Consider the following 18840-nt stretch of genomic DNA (forward strand, 5'->3'; position numbering starts at 1 on the left):
CTCGCGGTCCGTGAGTTCGAGCCCCACGTCAGGCTCTGGGCTGATGGCTTGGAGCCTGGAGCCTGTTTCTGATTCTGTGTCTCCCTCTCTCTCTGCCCCTCCCCTGTTCATGCTCTGTCTCTCTCTGTCCCAAAAATAAATAAAAATGTCGAAAAAAAAAATTAAAAAAATAAATAAATAAATAAAATGTGTCTAAGACAAACACATTTTATACAAGAAGAAAACAGACCCTCCTAGATGGTGTATTCCCATTCTTGGCAAATTATTTTCAAAACTTCCATCCTTTTTTTCTTTTTCCTTCTGTATAGACTTTTCACTGCTGAGCACTATTCCACTGTCTGGACGTACAACAGCTTGTTTATCCGTTCCCCAGGAGAGGGATAAGGGAGTCATTTTTAACAGAGGAAACACAGATAAAATATAGAATGTTCTAGAACAGAGCTGACAGTCAGATAGCAACCTTCAAGATTGGGGGAAGTTTCTCTTAAAAGAGTTGATATCCCCAGCAGGCTGTCACTAGTTAAACTAATGGAGGGAAAGAGGCCTTTCTTCCTCCCCTCTGGAGAACACAATCCCCATTCTGCGGCCAGCCCTACTGCTTAGATAACCATGTGGGCATGGCATTGGTGGAGTGTGGGGAGGGCAAATCCTCCACATTGGTGGAGGGTGTGGGGAGGGTGGGGTGTGGGGAGGAAAGCTCCCCGAGTCAGAGCTGGCAGGGAGGCAAGGGCACAGGCTGAATTCCCATCCTGAACAGGACACAGCAGGGACTTTGGAGCTTGGCACAGCTGGGTGGAAAATCTCTGCACAGTCACTGAGGTGCTCTGAGGCCTAGGAGAAGTTACCTAATGTCTCTAGGCTGCAGCTCCCTTGCATGTATAAAGAGAAACTACTACCTATCCTACAGATACCATGAGATAATACGGCTCAAGAGCCCACGCGGGAGTGCCTGACACGTACCGGTGCTCGAGGAATGGACATTCTTTTTGCCTCCTCCTGGAAAGCCCCCAGAAAGCCCAGGTACCATTTTCTTACTGGCAGCTGACCCGTCCCAGTACCTCACATTAAAGCCCACCACACCCTTGCAAAGTAGATACGATTATTCCAATTCGGAGATGAAGCTATAAGAGGTTAGGCCAGTTGTCCTCAGCCAACAAAACAGCTGCCCACCCTCCACGGCTTCTCTCTCCCCCAGTTCACCTCTCCACGCTGCGTACCTGCCAAGTTCTGTGGCTCCAGTTATGCAGATTATTGTGTTAGTCCTCAGATCAATTTTCTAGGTGCGCAAAACGGTTTGGGGCCGATCTAGCTGCATTTCAGGGATAAAAGCAGCAGAGAATTTCCGTGCTGCTCCGCCATCTTGGCCTCTATTTTTTTTTTATTCTAGGTCAGTGGCTCTCAATCTTGGCTGCACATGGATGGGTAGATCCATGCATATGACAGGATATTACTCAGCCATAAAAAGGAAGGACATATTGATACCTGCTACGCATACAAACCTCAACTACATGATGCTGAGTGAAAGAAGCCAGATACAAAAAATCACCTATTACAGGGGCGCCTAGGTGGCTCAGTCAGTTGAGCATCCGACTTTAGCTCAGGTCATGATTCCACAGTTTGTGGGTTTGAGCCCCACGTCGGGCTCTGTGCTGACAGCTCGGAGCCCAGAGCCTGCTTCAGGTTCTGTGTCTCCCTCTCTCTTTGCTCCTTCCCCACTCATGCTCTCTGTCTCTCTCTCTCTCTCTTTCTCTCTCTCTCTCTCAAGAACAATAAACTTAAAACGTTTTTTGTTTAATTCTTTTAAGGGTCTTGAGGGAAGATAAAGATGGACTGACTGCCTGTCAGACCCCAGCATTGTACCAAGGGCTGGATTTCTGGGCGAGATAAGGGTGTCCTGAGATACATGCCGATGTGCTTGAGGATGAAGTGTCCGAATGTCTGCAGTTTAGCCTCAAAAGCTTCAGCGCCAAGAGGAAGTGATAAAGCCAACACAGCAAAAGGTTAACAGCCGGTGACTCTAAGTGAATGGCACTCGGGCAAGTTCATGGAACGTTTCTTGCAACTTTTGACTACAAGTTTGAAACTTTTCAAAATAAAAGGTTGGAAGGAAATTCTCTGATGCCAATGCTTTTATGATGTAAAGACTTAAACAACGAAGACCAGTCCTCTGCCAGGGCGTGATCTCACACCCATGATTGTCACACCAGAGACAGCAGAGGGAATTTCTGGAGACGGAAGCACACGAGGAGAGGAGGAGCAGGAAGGAGGAGGGGTGTTCAGAGGCAGGGAGCCCACCCGGCTGGAGTAGGAGCTGAGCCGGGGCAGGGGTCATGAGGTGATCCCTAGTGTTCCAGCATTCTCTGTGTCTCGCAGGTGAACCGAGTCATTGCCATCCTCCAGAACCATCCCCACCTCATTCTCCGGGAGCCCTGACCCTTCACTCAGCACATGGCTGCCCAGAGCAAAGGAACGCACTGAAGGACGGTGTGTGGACTTCGGCTGTCTTCCCACATCACCCAACTATCACAGAGCTGGAAGAGCTGTCTCGGCACCTGCGAAACGTTGCCTTATGCCCACAGCTCCCTAAAGACATTATGGATGTACCTTGGTATTACAGACCCCAAATCTGAACATTCTTTCCCCAAATTTGGCCACTTTTAACTGATCGTGAAAAGCAGAAGATAATGTGACTTTATGAAATCTTCTCATTGGCTCTCCCACTGTCCACAGGACAACAGCGATCCTTTCCAGTACATTTCCAATTAACTGACTGTGGAACTAGCTGGTGGGTAGGTGGGTAGGTAAGCAGACCAAAGAGAAGAAAATGCCTTCTCAGACAAATAACTAGTTAGGTAAATATTTGTCTGGAAGGATGGATGGATGAATGGATAAATGGGAAGTCTGGAGGATGGGTGGAGGGGATGGATGGATGGGGGATGGATGGACAGAGGCGAAGGATGGATAGATGGATGGATGGATGGATGGATGGATGGATGAGCTATTGGATGGCTGGTTGGATGGGTGGCATATGAATGATGGATGGAGGGATGGATGGACAAGGGGATGGATGCATGGGATGGATGAATGAAGGGGTAGGTGGATGAGTATGTGACTAGGAGAGATAGGCACGTAGCTTGGTAGAAACATAAATAGATAAATGGAAAATAGATGTCTGGATGGATGGAAGGATGGATGGATAGATGGATGGATGGATGGAGAGATGGATGGAAGGAAGGATGGGCAGATGGGTGGAAGAATGGGATGGATGGATGGATGGACGGACGGACAGGGGGATGGGGGGATGTATGGATGGATGGGATGGGATGGATGGATGGATGGATGGATGGAGGGATGGATGGATGGAGAGGGGGATGGATGGATGGGATGGATGAATGAAGGGGTAGGTGGATGAGTATGTGACTAGGAGAGATAGGCACGTAGCTTGGTAGAAACATAAATAGATAAGTGGAAAATAGATGTCTGGATGGATGGAAGGATGGATGGATGGACGGATGGAGAGATGGATGGAAGGATGGACAGATGGATGGAAGGATGGGATGGATGGATGGATGGATGGATGGATGGATGGATGGACAGGGGGAGGGGTGGATGGGGGGATGTATGGATGGATGGGATGGATGGATGGATGGATGGACAGACGGACAGGGGGAGGGGTGGATGGGGGGATGTATGGATGGATAGGATGGATGGATGGATGGATGGATGGATGGATGGATGGATGGAATGGATGGATGGACAGGGGGATGGATGGATGGGATGGATGGGTGGGATGGATGAAGGGGTAGGTGGATGAGTATGTGAGTAGAGAGATAGGCACGTAGGTTGGTAGAAACATAAAGAGGTAAGTGGATAAATAGAAGTCTGAATGGATGGAAGGATTGATGGCAGAAATTTGTTTTCCTTTCCTCCTCCCAAGATGAATACCAGAACACTTTCAAGTAAATTATGCTTTGCTGAAGCTCGGTGGCCTGGCTAATACAGCACTGGCATCTGGGAGATGCCTGTCCCAGTCCTTTATCAAAGTGGCAAATGCTTGGGTTTCTAGGGTTTGGACAGGCAGTGGGGCACAGTGGAAAGAGGACAGCCTTTGGACGCAATTCAGATCAGACTCGGCAAACACTCCAAACGCAGGCGCTGTTACGACCCACTGATTCCAACAACGGTCTCCAAGCAACTGGGAGAGAGCTCCTCTATCAGAGCCCCATCCTGCCCCCTCTATCCTACGTGCAGTCACGGGGCCGTCCGTGGAACTGGTCACGTGTGAGGTACCCGCCTGCTGGGGGGCTGCTAGGAGACCAGCCCACACTCACAGCACGCAAGGGAGTGTGTTCCACACTGTAAGGTACCATTCGCCCCCTGCTCTTCTCAGATGGGGTGGAGCCAGGCCTGGGGGTCTCCTCATCTCCTGCCTACGCCTCTGCTTTGGTTTACACCCTCCTTCATCACCTACCTAGCACACAACAGAGTTTATAATTAAGATTGGGAGTTCGGGGGTCAGATTCAATCCTGGCACCACTCCCCTCTAGCCACGAGTCCATGTGCAAGCTGCTAAAGCTGTCCTCGGTTTTCTCATCTGAGCAGTGGGATTAACCCCAGCACCCCCCACAGAGGATAATAAAAGGATGAACCGGGCTAATCTGTGCACAGCAACTCAGCATCTGTAGGCGCGTGACCGACATGAATGATTCTGTTACTGTGAATCCTCACCATCGATGAGGCACGCCCTACTGCTGGCCCCATTTCATAGCTGGGGAAACTGAGGCCCAGAAAAAGCAAATCCCCAAATGTCTAAGGCATGACAGCTAGATAAAGACAGGGCCGGTATTTCTGCCCAGGATCGTCTGCGCTCTAGGAGAGTAACGGCGCCTGCCTCACAGAGGACGACTCGTGCCGCGTGAGCTCCCTGCACACAGTAGGCACTCAGTACAAGCTGATCCCTGTCTGCCTCCCACAGCACCCCCAGAACAGGTGCCGTGACGTGCTGAAATGAGGCAAGAAGGCTTGCTTTCAAACGTCAGGCCTCCCCACTCCACACCCATTCCCCCCAAAACCAGAAAACCGGCGTTGGCGAGGACGAGAAGTTGGCGGCAACGTAAATGGTGCAGCCGCCGCGGAACACCAGATGGAGGCTCCCCCGGAAACCACACGAAGAACTACCATCCGATCCAGGCGCTCCGCTTCTGGGACAAGAATTGCACCTGCACACCCACAGCAGCACGGTCCACACGAGGCCACAGGTGGAAGCGAAGTGTCCGTCACAGATGGACGGGTAACAAAAGGTGGTCCGGCCACACAACGGGAGGATATTATTCAGCCCTAAAAAGGAAGGAAACTATGACACCTGCTACCATGTGGACGGACTTTGAGGACGTTACGCTCAATGAAACAAGCCAGATACAAAAGGGCAAATAACGTAGGGTTCCACGTATAGGAAGGAGATCCCCAGGGTCACCAACTCCATGGAGCCAGAGAGAAGGTGGTGGTATCTGGGGCTGGGGGAGGGGACGGCGTGAACGGGGACAGCGTCTTAGTCTGAGACAACGGAAGTCAGCCTGGAGACAGGCAGTGGTGACAGCAATGTGAATATGCTTAATGCCGCTGAAGCATACACTTGAGAATGGTTAACACTGGGTGCCTGGGCGGCTCAGTCGGTTAAGCGTCCGACTTCAGCTCAGGTCATGATCTCATAGTTTGTGAGTTCGAGCCCCACCATCAGGCTCTGTGCTAATAGCTCGGAGCCCAGAGCCTGCTTTGGATTCTGTGTGTGCCTCCCCCACTCATGCTTGCTCGTGCGCTCTCTCTCTCTCTCTCCTTCAAAAATAAACATTTTTATTTATTTATTTATTTATTTTTTAATTTTTTTTTTAACGTTTATTTATTTTTGAGACAGAGAGAGACACAGCATGAACGGGAGAGGGGCAGAGAGAGAGGGAGACACAGAATCGGAAGCAGGCTCCAGGCTCTGAGCCATCAGCCCAGAGCCCGACGCGGGGCTCGAACTCGCGGACCGCAAGATCGTGACCTGAGCCGAAGTCGGACGCTCAACCGACTGAGCCACCCAGGCGCCCCAAAAATAAACATTTTTTAAAAAGTGGTTAAAACGGTAAGTTTTATGTCTGTATTTTACAAAAAAAAAACAAAAAAAACCCCAAAAAAACGAGGCCACTGGCACATCTAGGTACATAGGAAGACTTACTATCATGCCAGCAGGGAAGGGACAGGAGTTGGGTCTGGGCTGTGCCATCGTCACCCCCTCCCCGAAACCCTGGGCCACCGGGGACGCAGCCGTATCACCACCTGGCAGGTCGGAGGAAGGAGCCAGAGCAAATGTTGCTGCGCGTGAGAATCACCGGGGGAGACGGAGAAAATGCCGATGCCCAGGCCTCATCCCCAACAATTACAATGGGACTGCCAGGCGAGGGACCCAAGCATTGGAATTTTTGAAAACTTCCCAGGGGATTAGCAGCGGGCCGGAGGAAGAGCCTCATGGAGAAGGGACCATACCAGGTGCCACACATGGATGCCACAGGGGCCCAGGACCACAGAACAGACACCCGGCTCAGCACAGACAGCAAACAGGCTTCAGCCCCCACACCAAGTCCATGGGCTCGTGCTGGCTGCCTGGAGCGTCGTATCTCGAAGGCCCCGGAGCGTGAGTCTACGCGTGGCAGGAAGGGGGGCGGCGATGAACTGGCAGTGTCAGCCACAGGCACTGGGCAGGCCAGAGGCAGCCATCCCAGGCTTAAGAGTTGCCCAACGAGGGGCGCCTGGGCGGCTCAGTGGGTTAAGCATCTGACTCTCGGTTTCAGCTCAGGTCATGATCTCACGGTTTCCTGAGTTCGAGCCCCGTGTCTGGCTCTTTGCCGGCAGCGCAGAGCCTGCCTGGGATTCTCCCTCTCTCTCTCTCTCAAGACAAATAAATAAGCTTACAAAAATTAAAAAGTTTGTGAACATTTAGAAGCAAAACAAAATATAGGTGAGATTAAGTGGTACCCACAAATTAAAAAAAAAAAAAGGTACCCAATGCTTTCACTTCCCTCCTCTTCTCTGAACCTTGCTGCAAAGTGAGCAAGGCGGAGATGATGACTGTGATTTTATACAGGGATTCACAGAAGTTAAGCCACAAGCTAGGAAGTGGCACAGCTGAGATATGACCCCAGACCTTCTGATTCCTGGTTTATTCTTTCCACTGCACTCACTTCCCCTTTCATCCCTGTCTGTGGTTCTGATGGGAAAGGCTCTGCTATCTTTTACACTATAGCGTAATGTATCTGGGCATCCTCTCCAGGATGGAGAATCGGGAGGCAAAGAAGGGAAGGGACAGAGCCCTCTCGCAGCTCATGAAATCACTGCCTCGTTGGCCAGTGGTCAGAGCAGCCCTGGCCACAAGTGGCCCGTGATCCCCAGTCCCCCTGAGCCCCAAATTAGTCAGTCCCTCCCATCTTAGAAAGCCTACACCAAGACTCTCAGGTCTCATGGGGTCAGGGAAAACCTCTGGCAGACCCAGAGCACAAGAGCCCGTGTCAAACTGAGAATAAAAAAAAAGAACAGGGGCGCCTTGGGTGGCTCAGTCAGTTGAGCGTCCAACTCTTGATTTCAGCTCAGGTCATGGTCCCAGGGTCGTGGGATCCAGCCGTGCCTCGGGCTCCAGGCCATTTGTGGAGCCTGCTTAAGATTCTCTATCTTCCTCTGCCCCTCTCCCCTGCTTTTGATCTCTCTCTCTCTCTCTCAAACTAAAAAAAAGAAGAGCCTGTGTTCCAGGGGAACCTGCTTCTTTTGTTTCCTATCCCTGACTCAAACCCTGCAATTTCTCCTCACCCCACGAACGCTCTCCTCATGGCCCACAGTCATCACGGCTGTGGGCCTTCCACATACCTTTTCTTCGGCTTAAAAATCCCTTTCCCTCTTCCCCAGCTGGAAAACTCCTATTCAGCCTTCAAAGCCCAGGTGAAAAGGCCCCTCTGAAGAGCTTTGCTTGATCCTCACAGTCCCAACCAGACTGCAGAGCAAAAGCCTTCTCTCACCTCTAGGCCAACGCACGAGCGGTTGCTTATGTGGACCGCCTTCCGTCTTTCTCTTTCTGGAGCACTCCTAGGCAGGGAGTGTTTGGACTCCCACAACTGCCTGTGGAGCCCCTATCACAGGGCACGCAACACGTATTTGGGTGTTTCTGGGTCCGTCTTGGCCCCCAGACTGCACGCTGGCCCCGATTCGTCTTTGTCTTCTCGGTACCAATGCAGAGCCAGGCGTGCGACAGGTAATGCCTGACAAATAACTGATTAATCCATCAACTCACAGCGTTTATGAAGTCGTTCAGACTTGAGATAATAAGTCTGGAACGGTCCCAGCCTTTTAAGATCTTACAAAAATTCTGGAGCAGACAGTCTCCTGAGACATGAGTCAATCCAGCCAGGATAAGGGGCTTGCCCAAGGTCACCCAAGAGGCAGGGCCAGTGAGCTGACCTGGAAAAGCAGAAGGTAGGAAAGGGGGGCACCAGAGGAGAGACTGCGGACAAGGGTGGGACGCGCCATTGTTTTCTTGAGATTTCTGCAGCGTTTCACTGACTGCGACGGTCATTTGCTACGTTAGTCAATTGTAAAACTCTAACCAATGTCCATGTTTGAACTTGAGACCAGGCGTTCTCAAACCTGCCGCATTGGAGTTGGGAGAGGGAGGGGGGCTGGTCCCAACAGGAGCGCTGGAAACTACCCAAATGCCCATTCAGCGCAGGATGGGAATACACCACGAAAGAGCCACGCCTCATAACACCACACTGGCCACACACAAGCACAGAAACCGGGATGCATCTCAGACACGGCGCCGAATGACGGGACGCGCTCTCTGGCTCTGTTTATATCAACTTCAAGAATCAGCAATGCGAGTCTTTGATGATAAAATCCAGGACAGGGGACACCCTTGGGACTGGGAGACAGCGACTAGAAGGGGTATTTAGGAGGTTTCTGGTAACTGGCAATGTTTAGCATCTTGATTAGGGTGCTGGCTCCCCAGTTTTTGAGCTGAAATCGAAAGGCAGGCTCTCCTGTACATTAGACTTAAGTAAAAGGCTAACAAACAGAGCAGCCATGCTCCTAAGGGCTGGGTCTGGGTGGGGTCTGCAAAGGTATGCTTTGGGGGGGGGTGGGGGGACACCTGGCTGGCTCAGTTGGTGGAGCATGTAACTCTCGATCTCAGGGGTTGTGGGTTCAAGCCCCACGTCAAGTGTAGACATTACTTAAAAATAAAATCTTTAGGGGCGCCTGGGTGGCGCAGTCAGTTAAGCGTACGACTTCAGCCAGGTCATGATCTCACAGTCCGTGAGTTTGAGCCCCGCGTCAGGCTCTGGGCTGATGGCTCAGAGCCTGGAGCCTCTTTCCGATTCTGTGTCTCCCTCTCTCTCTGCCCCTCCCCCGTTCATGCTCTGTCTCTCTCTGTCCCAAAAATAAATAAACGTTGAAAAAAAAAATAAAATAAAATCTTTAAGGGGCACCTGGGTGGCTCAGTCAGTAAGCATCTGACTTCGGCTCAGGTCATGATCTCAAGGTCCGTGAGTTCGAGCCCCATATCGGACTCTGTGCTGACAGCTGGGAGGCTGGAGCCTGCTTCGGATTCTAGGTCAACCCCTCCTTCTCTGCCCCTCACCTGCTCCCGCTCTGCCCCCCCATCAAAAATAAATAAACATAAATTAACTAATTAATTAATTAAAATCTTTAAAAAGAACTTTTAAAAGGGTATGCTTTCTACATCACACCTGCCCTGGGGTCTACAGGCAGCAGGTGCAACACGGCTGCCCCAGGCAGGGTCTAAAGTGGCTGACCTGCCGGGTCCCCACCGCCTTGGCCCCCAACACATCCCAGCTGCTCGCCTCCCCTCCCGCTCCCTCCCTTCACGCTGGAGGGGCCAGGCCCAGCCTTCGGGCTTCTGCGGTTCCTCCGTCCTCCGAGCCTGGACCCAGGGCGGTAGCCCCCAGAGAGAAGTGCTCCTCTTCCAAATAAGCCCAGACCCAGGACAACGAGAGCGGCCGCCCCTCCCCGACTGGGCCGTGCCTGGCAGTGGCGGCCCTGGGTCCCCAGGACAGAGGACTAAAGAGATTTGTCCTGGCTTCCACACAAAGGGAGTCTGTCTGTCTGTCCCGCAGAGGCCAGCACAGCCCAGGCAGGGCCAAGCTGGCCCCGGGCCCTGAGAGCCTCCCCCTCCTCCAGCTTGGCCCCAGGATACTTCTTTGTGTCCATTCATGAATTCAGGCTCCTCCCGGGTGCAGACAGCATCTTGGCTCAGGCTTTGGGAAGCAGTTTTTGGGCTGGTGCCACTCCACGATGGTCTGGAGATCAAAATCCCAGCAGGGAGAGGGCCGGAAACAGGAAGGGGAAACTGACGAAGGGGTGGGAAGGACAGAGATTGGACCCCGTGCCAGGTCCGAGGAAGTCTGGAGGGAAGATGGGCCACGGCCTCGCTTCACATGGCATTCCACGGGGACGGTGCCCCCGGGAGGTGTGCATCTGGTAGTGCAGGCCGGGCAGACCTGGGCAGACCCCAGCCCCCCGTTCTGCACCCTCCCTGTGGCTCCCCGGGGAACCTCCTCCCCTCTGAGGTAATGAGAATCCCCATCTCTGAAGCAGTGACCACCCTGCCCCCTGCCTCACCGAAGCTACTGGAAGACCACCGGCGAGAGACCTTCTGAACCAGAAATCCTGGGAGGCGGGGGGCCAGCATCTCAGCAACCCTTGCAACGGGGGGGGGGGGGGGGGGGGCAAGCCCATCCCCCACCCAAGTTAAGGCTCTGAGAGTTAACGCTCACGGCAATCAGCCTCTGCCAGGACACGGCGAGCTGCGGAATCAGCCAGGCCCCTGGGCCCGGCAGGGAGAGCCCAACACGCGCTCCACACTGTCTCCCAAGCAGAACCAGCTTGCCTCTTTCTAAAGCTCATTTATTGACTTTTGAGAGAGAGCGAGAGAGCCGGCGGGGAAGGGGCAGAGAGAGAAGGGAACAGAGGATCTGAAGTGGGCTCTGAGCTGTCAGCACAGAGGCCGATGCGGGGCCTGAACTCATGAACCATGAGATCACGACCTGAGCTGAAGTCGGACGCTCAACCGACTGAGCCACCCGGGCGCCCCCAGCTCGCCTCTTAACACACCCTTTGGTGGCTGCGTGTCCTTCCCTGTGCTCATTCCCCACCGCTTGCCCTTGGGTCCTTGTCTCGGGGTCTGCTTCTGGGGAAACCCAAACTAAGGCAGATTATCTCCAAGTACGAGCTGGCCTCCGAAGACAGCAGCCACAAGGCCCCTGGGCAAGCAAGCGGCACGATTCTGAATGCCTCTATCCCATCTGGGCACAGTGCTGATATCAAAGGCTTCTTTGTACAGCACTTCACAGTTTGCAAGGCTCATTCACACTCCCGGGCCACTCGGGGCTGCAGTTCGCTGAGCCTGGGACCCACATCTGCTCCGTTCGCCAAAGCTCTCCCTGGCGCAGGCCCTGAAATGAATCTGAAGTCACTCCCCAGCTCCCCTCCAAAGCCCTCGGAAGCTTGCGGGCTGACTAGCCCATTTTTCAGATGGGGAAATGAGGCACCTAAAGGTAGCCAGCTGAGTACAGCCAGCCCCTGACTCAGGGATGCGGGGGCACAGGGCTTCCTCGGGGACCACTGCTCTTGGGATCCACCGCTAAAATGAATGACCCACAGCCCCCCGCCCAGACAAGACCACCCCAGGCACTGGGGTCTGTCATCCTCCCAGCCACCTCTAGAAGGACAGGCCACCGCCCATGCGCCCTGGCCTCCCTGCCACATCCCCATCTCTGCTGTTTTACCCTCCCCGATGTCATGACGGGATCACAATTCCAGAACATTTCCGGGGAGCTCACGGAAAACCTCCTCCTCACTGCGACGGCGCGGAGAGCACTCCTCCCAAATCCACACCTTTTCAGAGGCGTGTCCCAAACCGGAATCCACTGGGAGGAATTTGTGAAGAAAATCAGCTAATATCTCCCCTGCCCCCGGGAGCCCTTGGCCCCTGACTCTGACACAGAGGCCGGGGGGCTCTGATACAGGATGAGGGGCCACCCTCACAGCCCACGTCCTGCCAGGCTGTGCGCCACCACAAGTGGCCCACCCTTTCCCAGGGAACAGTGTCCTCCAGGCTCGTGCTATTCCCTGGCCGTGCAACACGGCAGAGGCCTTGAACGACCATCCCTCCCAACACAGCGCCACGTGCCCTGGCAAAGCCCAGCTCCGCCAACGGCCAAGGGTCCAGAGTACATCCCGAGACAGGTAGAGCCACAGAAACTCCACAGCAGAGGGTTACTGGATATGCTGAAGCCAGATTTGGGCCCAACTCCGTCCCCTACAACCAGGATTGCGGCAAAGTGGCTGCCTGATGGAAGATCTATACCTCTCTAGGGCCAAATGCACATGCATGTGCACACACACACGCACGCACACACTGAACACGCCATCCCAAGGGTTCACAGAGCCCGAAACATCGTCCACACATCCTAAGAATGTCTACACAGACTCATCCAGTCCTTTCCCGCAAGGCCTTTCTTGGAAAGAAATGAACCCCGGCTTTATGTCGGATAATAACAAAGATCCCACCACTTTGGTGCGCTAAGTGCAGAGAAGTTTGGGGGCGGGGTCTCTCTTCTTCACTAAGAGGGAATTCTGAAAACCCAAGACTTGATGAAATCATTCATTCCGACAACAGTAACCAACAAACACTAAGACGGTTGATGACAGGTTGCCGAGCAACCGGCTCCTATAAAAGGAGCTGAGAGTCCCAAGATCCATCTCGCATCACCGGAAACAGGACCTCCGTGCCCCCTGGAGAGATGCAACGAGAAGTTTCTGGCCTTTCCTGCCTGGAACGTGGGTCCTGAATCAAATCCGGCCTCTACAGCTGTGCTATCTAATATGGCAACCGACAGCTACATGTGGTCCAGTAAACGGGCTTTCTCTCAAATAAAACAAACCCGGGGGCGCCTGGGTGGCTCAGTCGGTTAAGCATCCGACTTCCTCTCAGGTCATGATCTCACGATTTGCGAGTTCCAGCCCCGCGTCAGGCTCCTTGCTCTCAGCGCAGAGCCCACTTCGGATCTTCTGTTCCCCCCTCTCTCTGTCCCTCCCCCACTCCCGCTCATGCTCTCTCTCTCAAAAATACATAAAACATTAAAAAAAATTTTTTTTTAAACTAAATAGAACTTACAATTCAAGTGCTCAATAGCGCTAGGACTTACTGCCGATGCTGATGGGTGGGCTGGGGGTCTAGTGTGGTTAAGGAAGAAAGTCCTCGCCAGGCAGAGATGCGCACTGAAGTCATATCACCCATACCACCGAGCGATTTGTCCTCAAATACTTTAGGACAGAGAAAAAGCAGAGACGAAGCAAATTTGGCAAAACGTTACTAATTGTTAAGTTGAAGCTAATCGTAAGTTCATTACGCTATTCTCTCTACTTCTATAAGATAAAGTTTTCATAGTATGAGGACTGGAATACGCACATGCGCTCAAAACACTCCCTCCCCACAAATGCTAACTGATTACCAAAACGAATAATACTTTTACAGAGAGAAAAGCAGGAAGACCCCCACGTGAGCGAGCGATCACGGAAGACATCACACCGAAGGACAGACTGACACGTGTTGTCGGTTTCAAGGAGCCTAAAAAAAGCAGCATCGCTTCTACCAAAACGGGGCAGGGGCGGGGGGCCCCGGGCAGCTCACTAGGCTAAGCATCCGACTTCGGCTCAGGTCACGATCTCGCGGTTCGTGAGTTCGAGCCCCACATCGGGCTCTATGCTGGCAGCTCAGAGTCTGGAGATGCTTCGGATTCCGTGTCTCCCTCCCTCTCTGCCCCTCCCCTGCTCGCTCTCTGTCTCTGTTTCTCTCAAAAATACTAAAAAAAAAAAAAAGAGAGAAAGAGAGAAAGAGAGAAAGAAAGAAAGGAAGGAAGAAAGAAAGAAAGAAAGAAAGAAAGAAAGAAAGAAAGAAAGAAAGAAAGAAAGAAAGAAAGAAAGAAAGAAAAGAAAAGAAAGAAAAAGAAAGAAAACACAAAGCCTCAATCTAACTGTGAGACCCCAAACCGAGCCCAGGGACCCCACACGAACCAGCCTACAGAACTGGCCCGGACACCTCAAAAACACCGATGCCTGATAGAAAAAGACAAGAGATGAATTCTGGACTCGAGGAGGCTAAGGAAACCGTGGTGCACCCCAAAGCGGATCCTGGCAGCCGGGGCAGTGAGGGGGCAGTTGGTAAAATCTGCATACGGACTCACTGTGAGATAATAGTGCCTCAACACTAAAGTCCCTTTTTCTTGTCTTGCCTCTCACATTTAATCAACGACCCGCTTCTGTTACCGTTTTCAGCTCGACTTTATTTTTTTCATATTTTTTAAAATTGTGGTGAAATACTCTCAACACAGAATTCACTGTTTCAACCGCTTTTCGGTGTCCCGTTCTAGGGCACTGAGCACATTCACACGGCTGTGCAACCGTGACCGCTGTAGTCTCCAGAACTTTCCATCTTCCCACACGGAGACTCTGTCCCCATTACACACTGACCCACACCCGCCCCAGCCCCTGGCTCCACTGTCTGCTCTTTGTCTCTGAGTCTGACAACTCTGGGGACCCCACAGAAGCGGAATCACACATTTGTCCTTTTGTCCGTCGGCTTATTAGCATACTGTCCTCATACAGTTCGTGCACAGTGCAGCACGTATCAGCGTCTCCTTCCTTTTACATCTTTTTTCTTTTTTGGGGGGGGGAGGGGCGGAGAGGGAGGGAGAACCCTGAGCAGGCTCCACACCATCAGGGCAGAGCCTGACACGGAGCTCGAACTCACAAACCACGAGACGGTGACCCAAGCCAAAATCGAGAGTTGAATGCTTAACTGACTGAGCCACCCAGGCGCCCCCTTCCTTTTTAAGGGTCAGTCTCTGTTCTTAAATGTCATTCCATAAGAGAGTACTTGGTGCTATATACACACGCACTGAAGGCTTTGGGGTAAAGGGACATACTGACAAGTAACTGACCAATCAATTGACAGTGGCCAATCCCACTGCCAGGAGATGAACAGGCAGACCCCACCCGCTGCAGCTCCCCAGCCCCTGGGGGCCCCAGGAACCCACCCCCCCCCCACTGCTGCTGTGGTATCTGGATGGCAACCACCCTTTGGGAAACGAAACCTTGCTACTTAGCCTAAAAGCCTCAATGGCACCCCGGAGCCCATGGGACAAAGGCCAGCTGCTGGGCGCGCCCGGGGAGTTGGGGACCTGACTCCACATCCTCCCCTCCAGAGAGTCTGAGTCCAGCCTCAGACTCTTCCCTGTCTTCCTGTGCTTCCCCTGCAGCCCTCTCCGGTGCCCTTCCCGCTTCCAGCCTCTGCAGAACTCCCGTTCACCCTGAACGACCCACCCCAAAGCCGCAAGGTCTCCGAGGCTTCTGTCCCATCCAGCATCTACCCCCCTCGATCACGTATAAAATGTAAATCACTTTCGTTTTTGGCCACACATTCCCCTTCTCGTTCCATTGGGCTCACCTGGAGCCACACCCTTCCACCCCCCAGCCATGCCTGACTCCCAAACTCCATGCTCCAAAAGATCCAGACTGGCATAGCCCTTCCCCTGACCCTGGTGACTGGTTCAAGGGTATGCATGCAATCCAAGTCAGGACACAGAGACTCGATTCCAGGACAGTGGTGATCCTGCCAGGAAAGAGAAACTCCCTGTCCACAAGGGCTGTGAGCAGTCCAGATGTGCAGCCAGCAGAAGAAACAAAGCCCGAAGACAAAGAGAGACGGCATGGGACTCCTTTGAGACCCTGGATCCAGCTGTACCTGAATTCAGACATGCCTGGACATTTCAGTTCTGAACACTAACAAGTTTATTTTCTCTGGTTTTCCCTTACTTCTCCTCCTTTTCCCTCCTTTCCTTCTTGTCCTCATCCTCCTTTTTAAAGTTTATTTATTTATCTTGAGAGAGAGCATGAGCAGGGGAGCGACAGAGAGAGAGCGGGAGAGAGAATCCCAAGCAGACTGTGTGCTGTCAGCACAGAGCCCGACTTGGGGCTCAATCCCACGAACCGTGAGATCCTGACTTGAGCTGAAATCAAGAGTTAGATGCTTAACCGACTGAGCCACCCAGGCGCCCCTACGTAAATACTTTTTAAGTTTTATACTTATCAATCTTCATTTGTATTTTGCCTTTCAAATTTAAGAGAATTTCGGATATCCTAGAATACAAATAATTTTAGGTAGTTTTTTACATCTCGTTTAATTTACCTTTGCGGGATATTTTTTAAATTACATTTTGCGTTTTCATCCTTTAGACTAGTGCTCTCTGAGAGAAATTTCCACAGTGACAGAAATGTTGTAGGTCTGTGTTGTCCAATATGGTGGCCACTGGCCACCTGGGGCTCCTGAGCCCTTAAATGTGGCCTCTGCAACTGGGGGACTAGCTTTTTAATTTTACTTAATTTTAATGAATTTAGACTTGAATTTAAATAGCCACAGGTGGTTAGTGCTAAACTGGACTGCACAACTTTAGATGATCACTGTGAAGAGAATGCAATCTCCATGAAAATCTTGAAAATAACATAATTAATGATTTTGCTGCAGCGAAGACAAAAATAAATCGTATGAAATCTATAAACTACTAAGTTATGCACGCCTTTATTTTATTTGCTCACCCAGGCATCGCCGGCCTGGCCACAAAGGCCGCGGCACATGTAAAAATAACTAAACTCAACTTCCTTACTTGACAGTGGCCAGTCTTCATTCATATGACGGCCACCATTCTACAGAGTGTTCAACCCGTGTCATCGTAGAAGCGTATTTGCCGAGGAGGACGGAACGCGTTTCGTTGAAAAGCTTGTTAGCTAAATTTTTAACTTTAAACATTCAGACATATGGTGTGTGGGCTTCCACTGGGACACTCGGTCCGTCCCCACAGATGCTTGGGGCAGGCCTGTCCATGAATGAATGAAGGAGGCGGTGTCTTCTGAGAGCCCTGCCAGGCCGTGCAACGGCACGTGCAGCGGGGAGGACTCCGGATTCTAGCCTCTGGGTCCAGCGGGGACTGGAAAATCACCTGACTTTGAGGATTATTATCCCCATCGTGGTGTGGGAGGCAAAAAAGCCAAGGACAGTCCAGATGTGAACCTCACTGTGGGCTCCGTGACGGAGAGCAAACCAAACAGGGACAGAATATGGTACCTTGGGGGCACCTGGGTGGCCCGGTCGGTTGAGCGTCTTGACTCTTGAGTTCGGCTCAGGTCACGATCTCACGGTTCGTGGGTTCGAGCCCCACGTTGGGCTCTGTGCTGAGAGCTTGGAGCCTGCTTGGGATTCTCTGTTTCCCTCTCTCTCTGCCCCTCCCCTGCTCATGCCTGCTCTCTCTCTCTCTCTCTCTCTCTCTCTCTCAACAATAAATAAGATCCAGCTAAGGACTAGATGAGATGGTGAATGGAAGATGCTTGTCACGAGCCTGGCATGTGGTTCCCACTCCACGAAGCCCAGGACTGGCCCGCCCACGGCCGCCCAGCAAGACAGAGGACCCGGAAGCCCCTCCTCGCCATCCCTTCTCCAGGCACAGAGACCTGCTGACATCAGAGCAAGCCTTGCCAAGAGGGAAGGGTTCTCCGGGGCAGTCCCATGGCTCCTGAGAAGCTTGATTCCTACAGAGTGCTTCAAACCCTCCCCAGAAAGAGATTGTAAGTAACAATCACTTACACAAATAACCACCACTTTGGAGCGCCAACTGTATACCTGTACTGGATGCTTCTCATACATATCTTGATCGCCTCAAGAACAACCACAAAAAATGTTTACGAAACCCATAACCTTCAGAATTTCTCGGCTCGTCCTAAATGGCCTTGCAGGGACGCTGGGTAGTAGTAGGACGTCAGGATCTAAACCTACAGAGAGCCTACCGGGGTCACCGTATCCTTAACCAACCCCACATTAGCCTCAGGTACGAGAGGCTAGCAAGGCTTAATGAATAAGTAGCCTGCTCCAGAGAAGCCAGCAAAGAGATGAGCAGAATCACAACACAAGCTCCTTCCACTCTCCAAGAACACCGCTGTAGGAAGAGCAGGGCCCTGACCTTTGTGGGGCCTTAGGAGCAACTTCAAGACCCACGGTAAGAATTGCATTACAGGGGCCATTCCTGGGGGCGGCCCATGACCTGGTCACTGTAAACTGGGCAATGCACATCACCTGGAACTTGGGACCCACGGGACGTGGCCAGTGCCCAGGTTTGACAACGGATCAGTTAAGTCTCCTGAACACCGGGACCCCGCTGCAGAGACGTCCCCAGCAGCGTTACTTACAGAAGTGGATTCCAGGAAGCAACTTAAGCACCCGAAGGTGGGAAATAATAAAATAAAGCAGGGTGCGATGATGAGATGGAGTGTTAGGCACACATTAAACTGAGCTGGTGAATAATCGTTAAAGACAAGGACACAGAACTGCAGAAGGTCTCACTTTTAAAATTAGGATACAATGCTAGCTATAGGTACGGTATCTGCAGAAAAAAGACTGCAAATAAACAAAAAACACATTTCACAGCGATGATCTCAAGATGGCAGGATGAAGGGTGACCGTTGCTTTCATTTTGTGTAATGTTTATTTACTTTGAGAGAGACACAAAGAGGGGGGGGGAGAGAGAGAGAGAGAGAGAGAGAGAGAGAGAGAGAGAAAGAGAATCCCAAGCAGGCTCCACACCATCAGCACAGAGCCCAATGTGGGGCTCAATCTCACAAACTGTGAGATCACGACCTGAGTTGGATGCTTAAACCAACTGAGCCATCCAGGCACCCATTGCTTTCTTT

The 18840-nt window shown here is 52.1% G+C and overlaps 1 protein-coding gene across 1 annotated transcript in view; it reads right to left on the reverse strand.

Moving 5' to 3' along the window:
- Positions 1 to 18840, reverse strand: part of RADIL (Rap associating with DIL domain) — a 127330-nt gene that overhangs the window by 103466 nt on the left and 5024 nt on the right. Inside the window, 1 exon segment of the mRNA XM_023246444.2 lies at positions 13251 to 13368. Within this exon segment, the coding sequence (XP_023102212.2) occupies positions 13251 to 13368 (118 nt within the window).

The sequence above is a fragment of the Felis catus genome, chromosome E3 (assembly GCF_018350175.1).
Source record: "Felis catus isolate Fca126 chromosome E3, F.catus_Fca126_mat1.0, whole genome shotgun sequence".
Lineage (NCBI taxonomy): Eukaryota > Metazoa > Chordata > Mammalia > Carnivora > Felidae > Felis > Felis catus.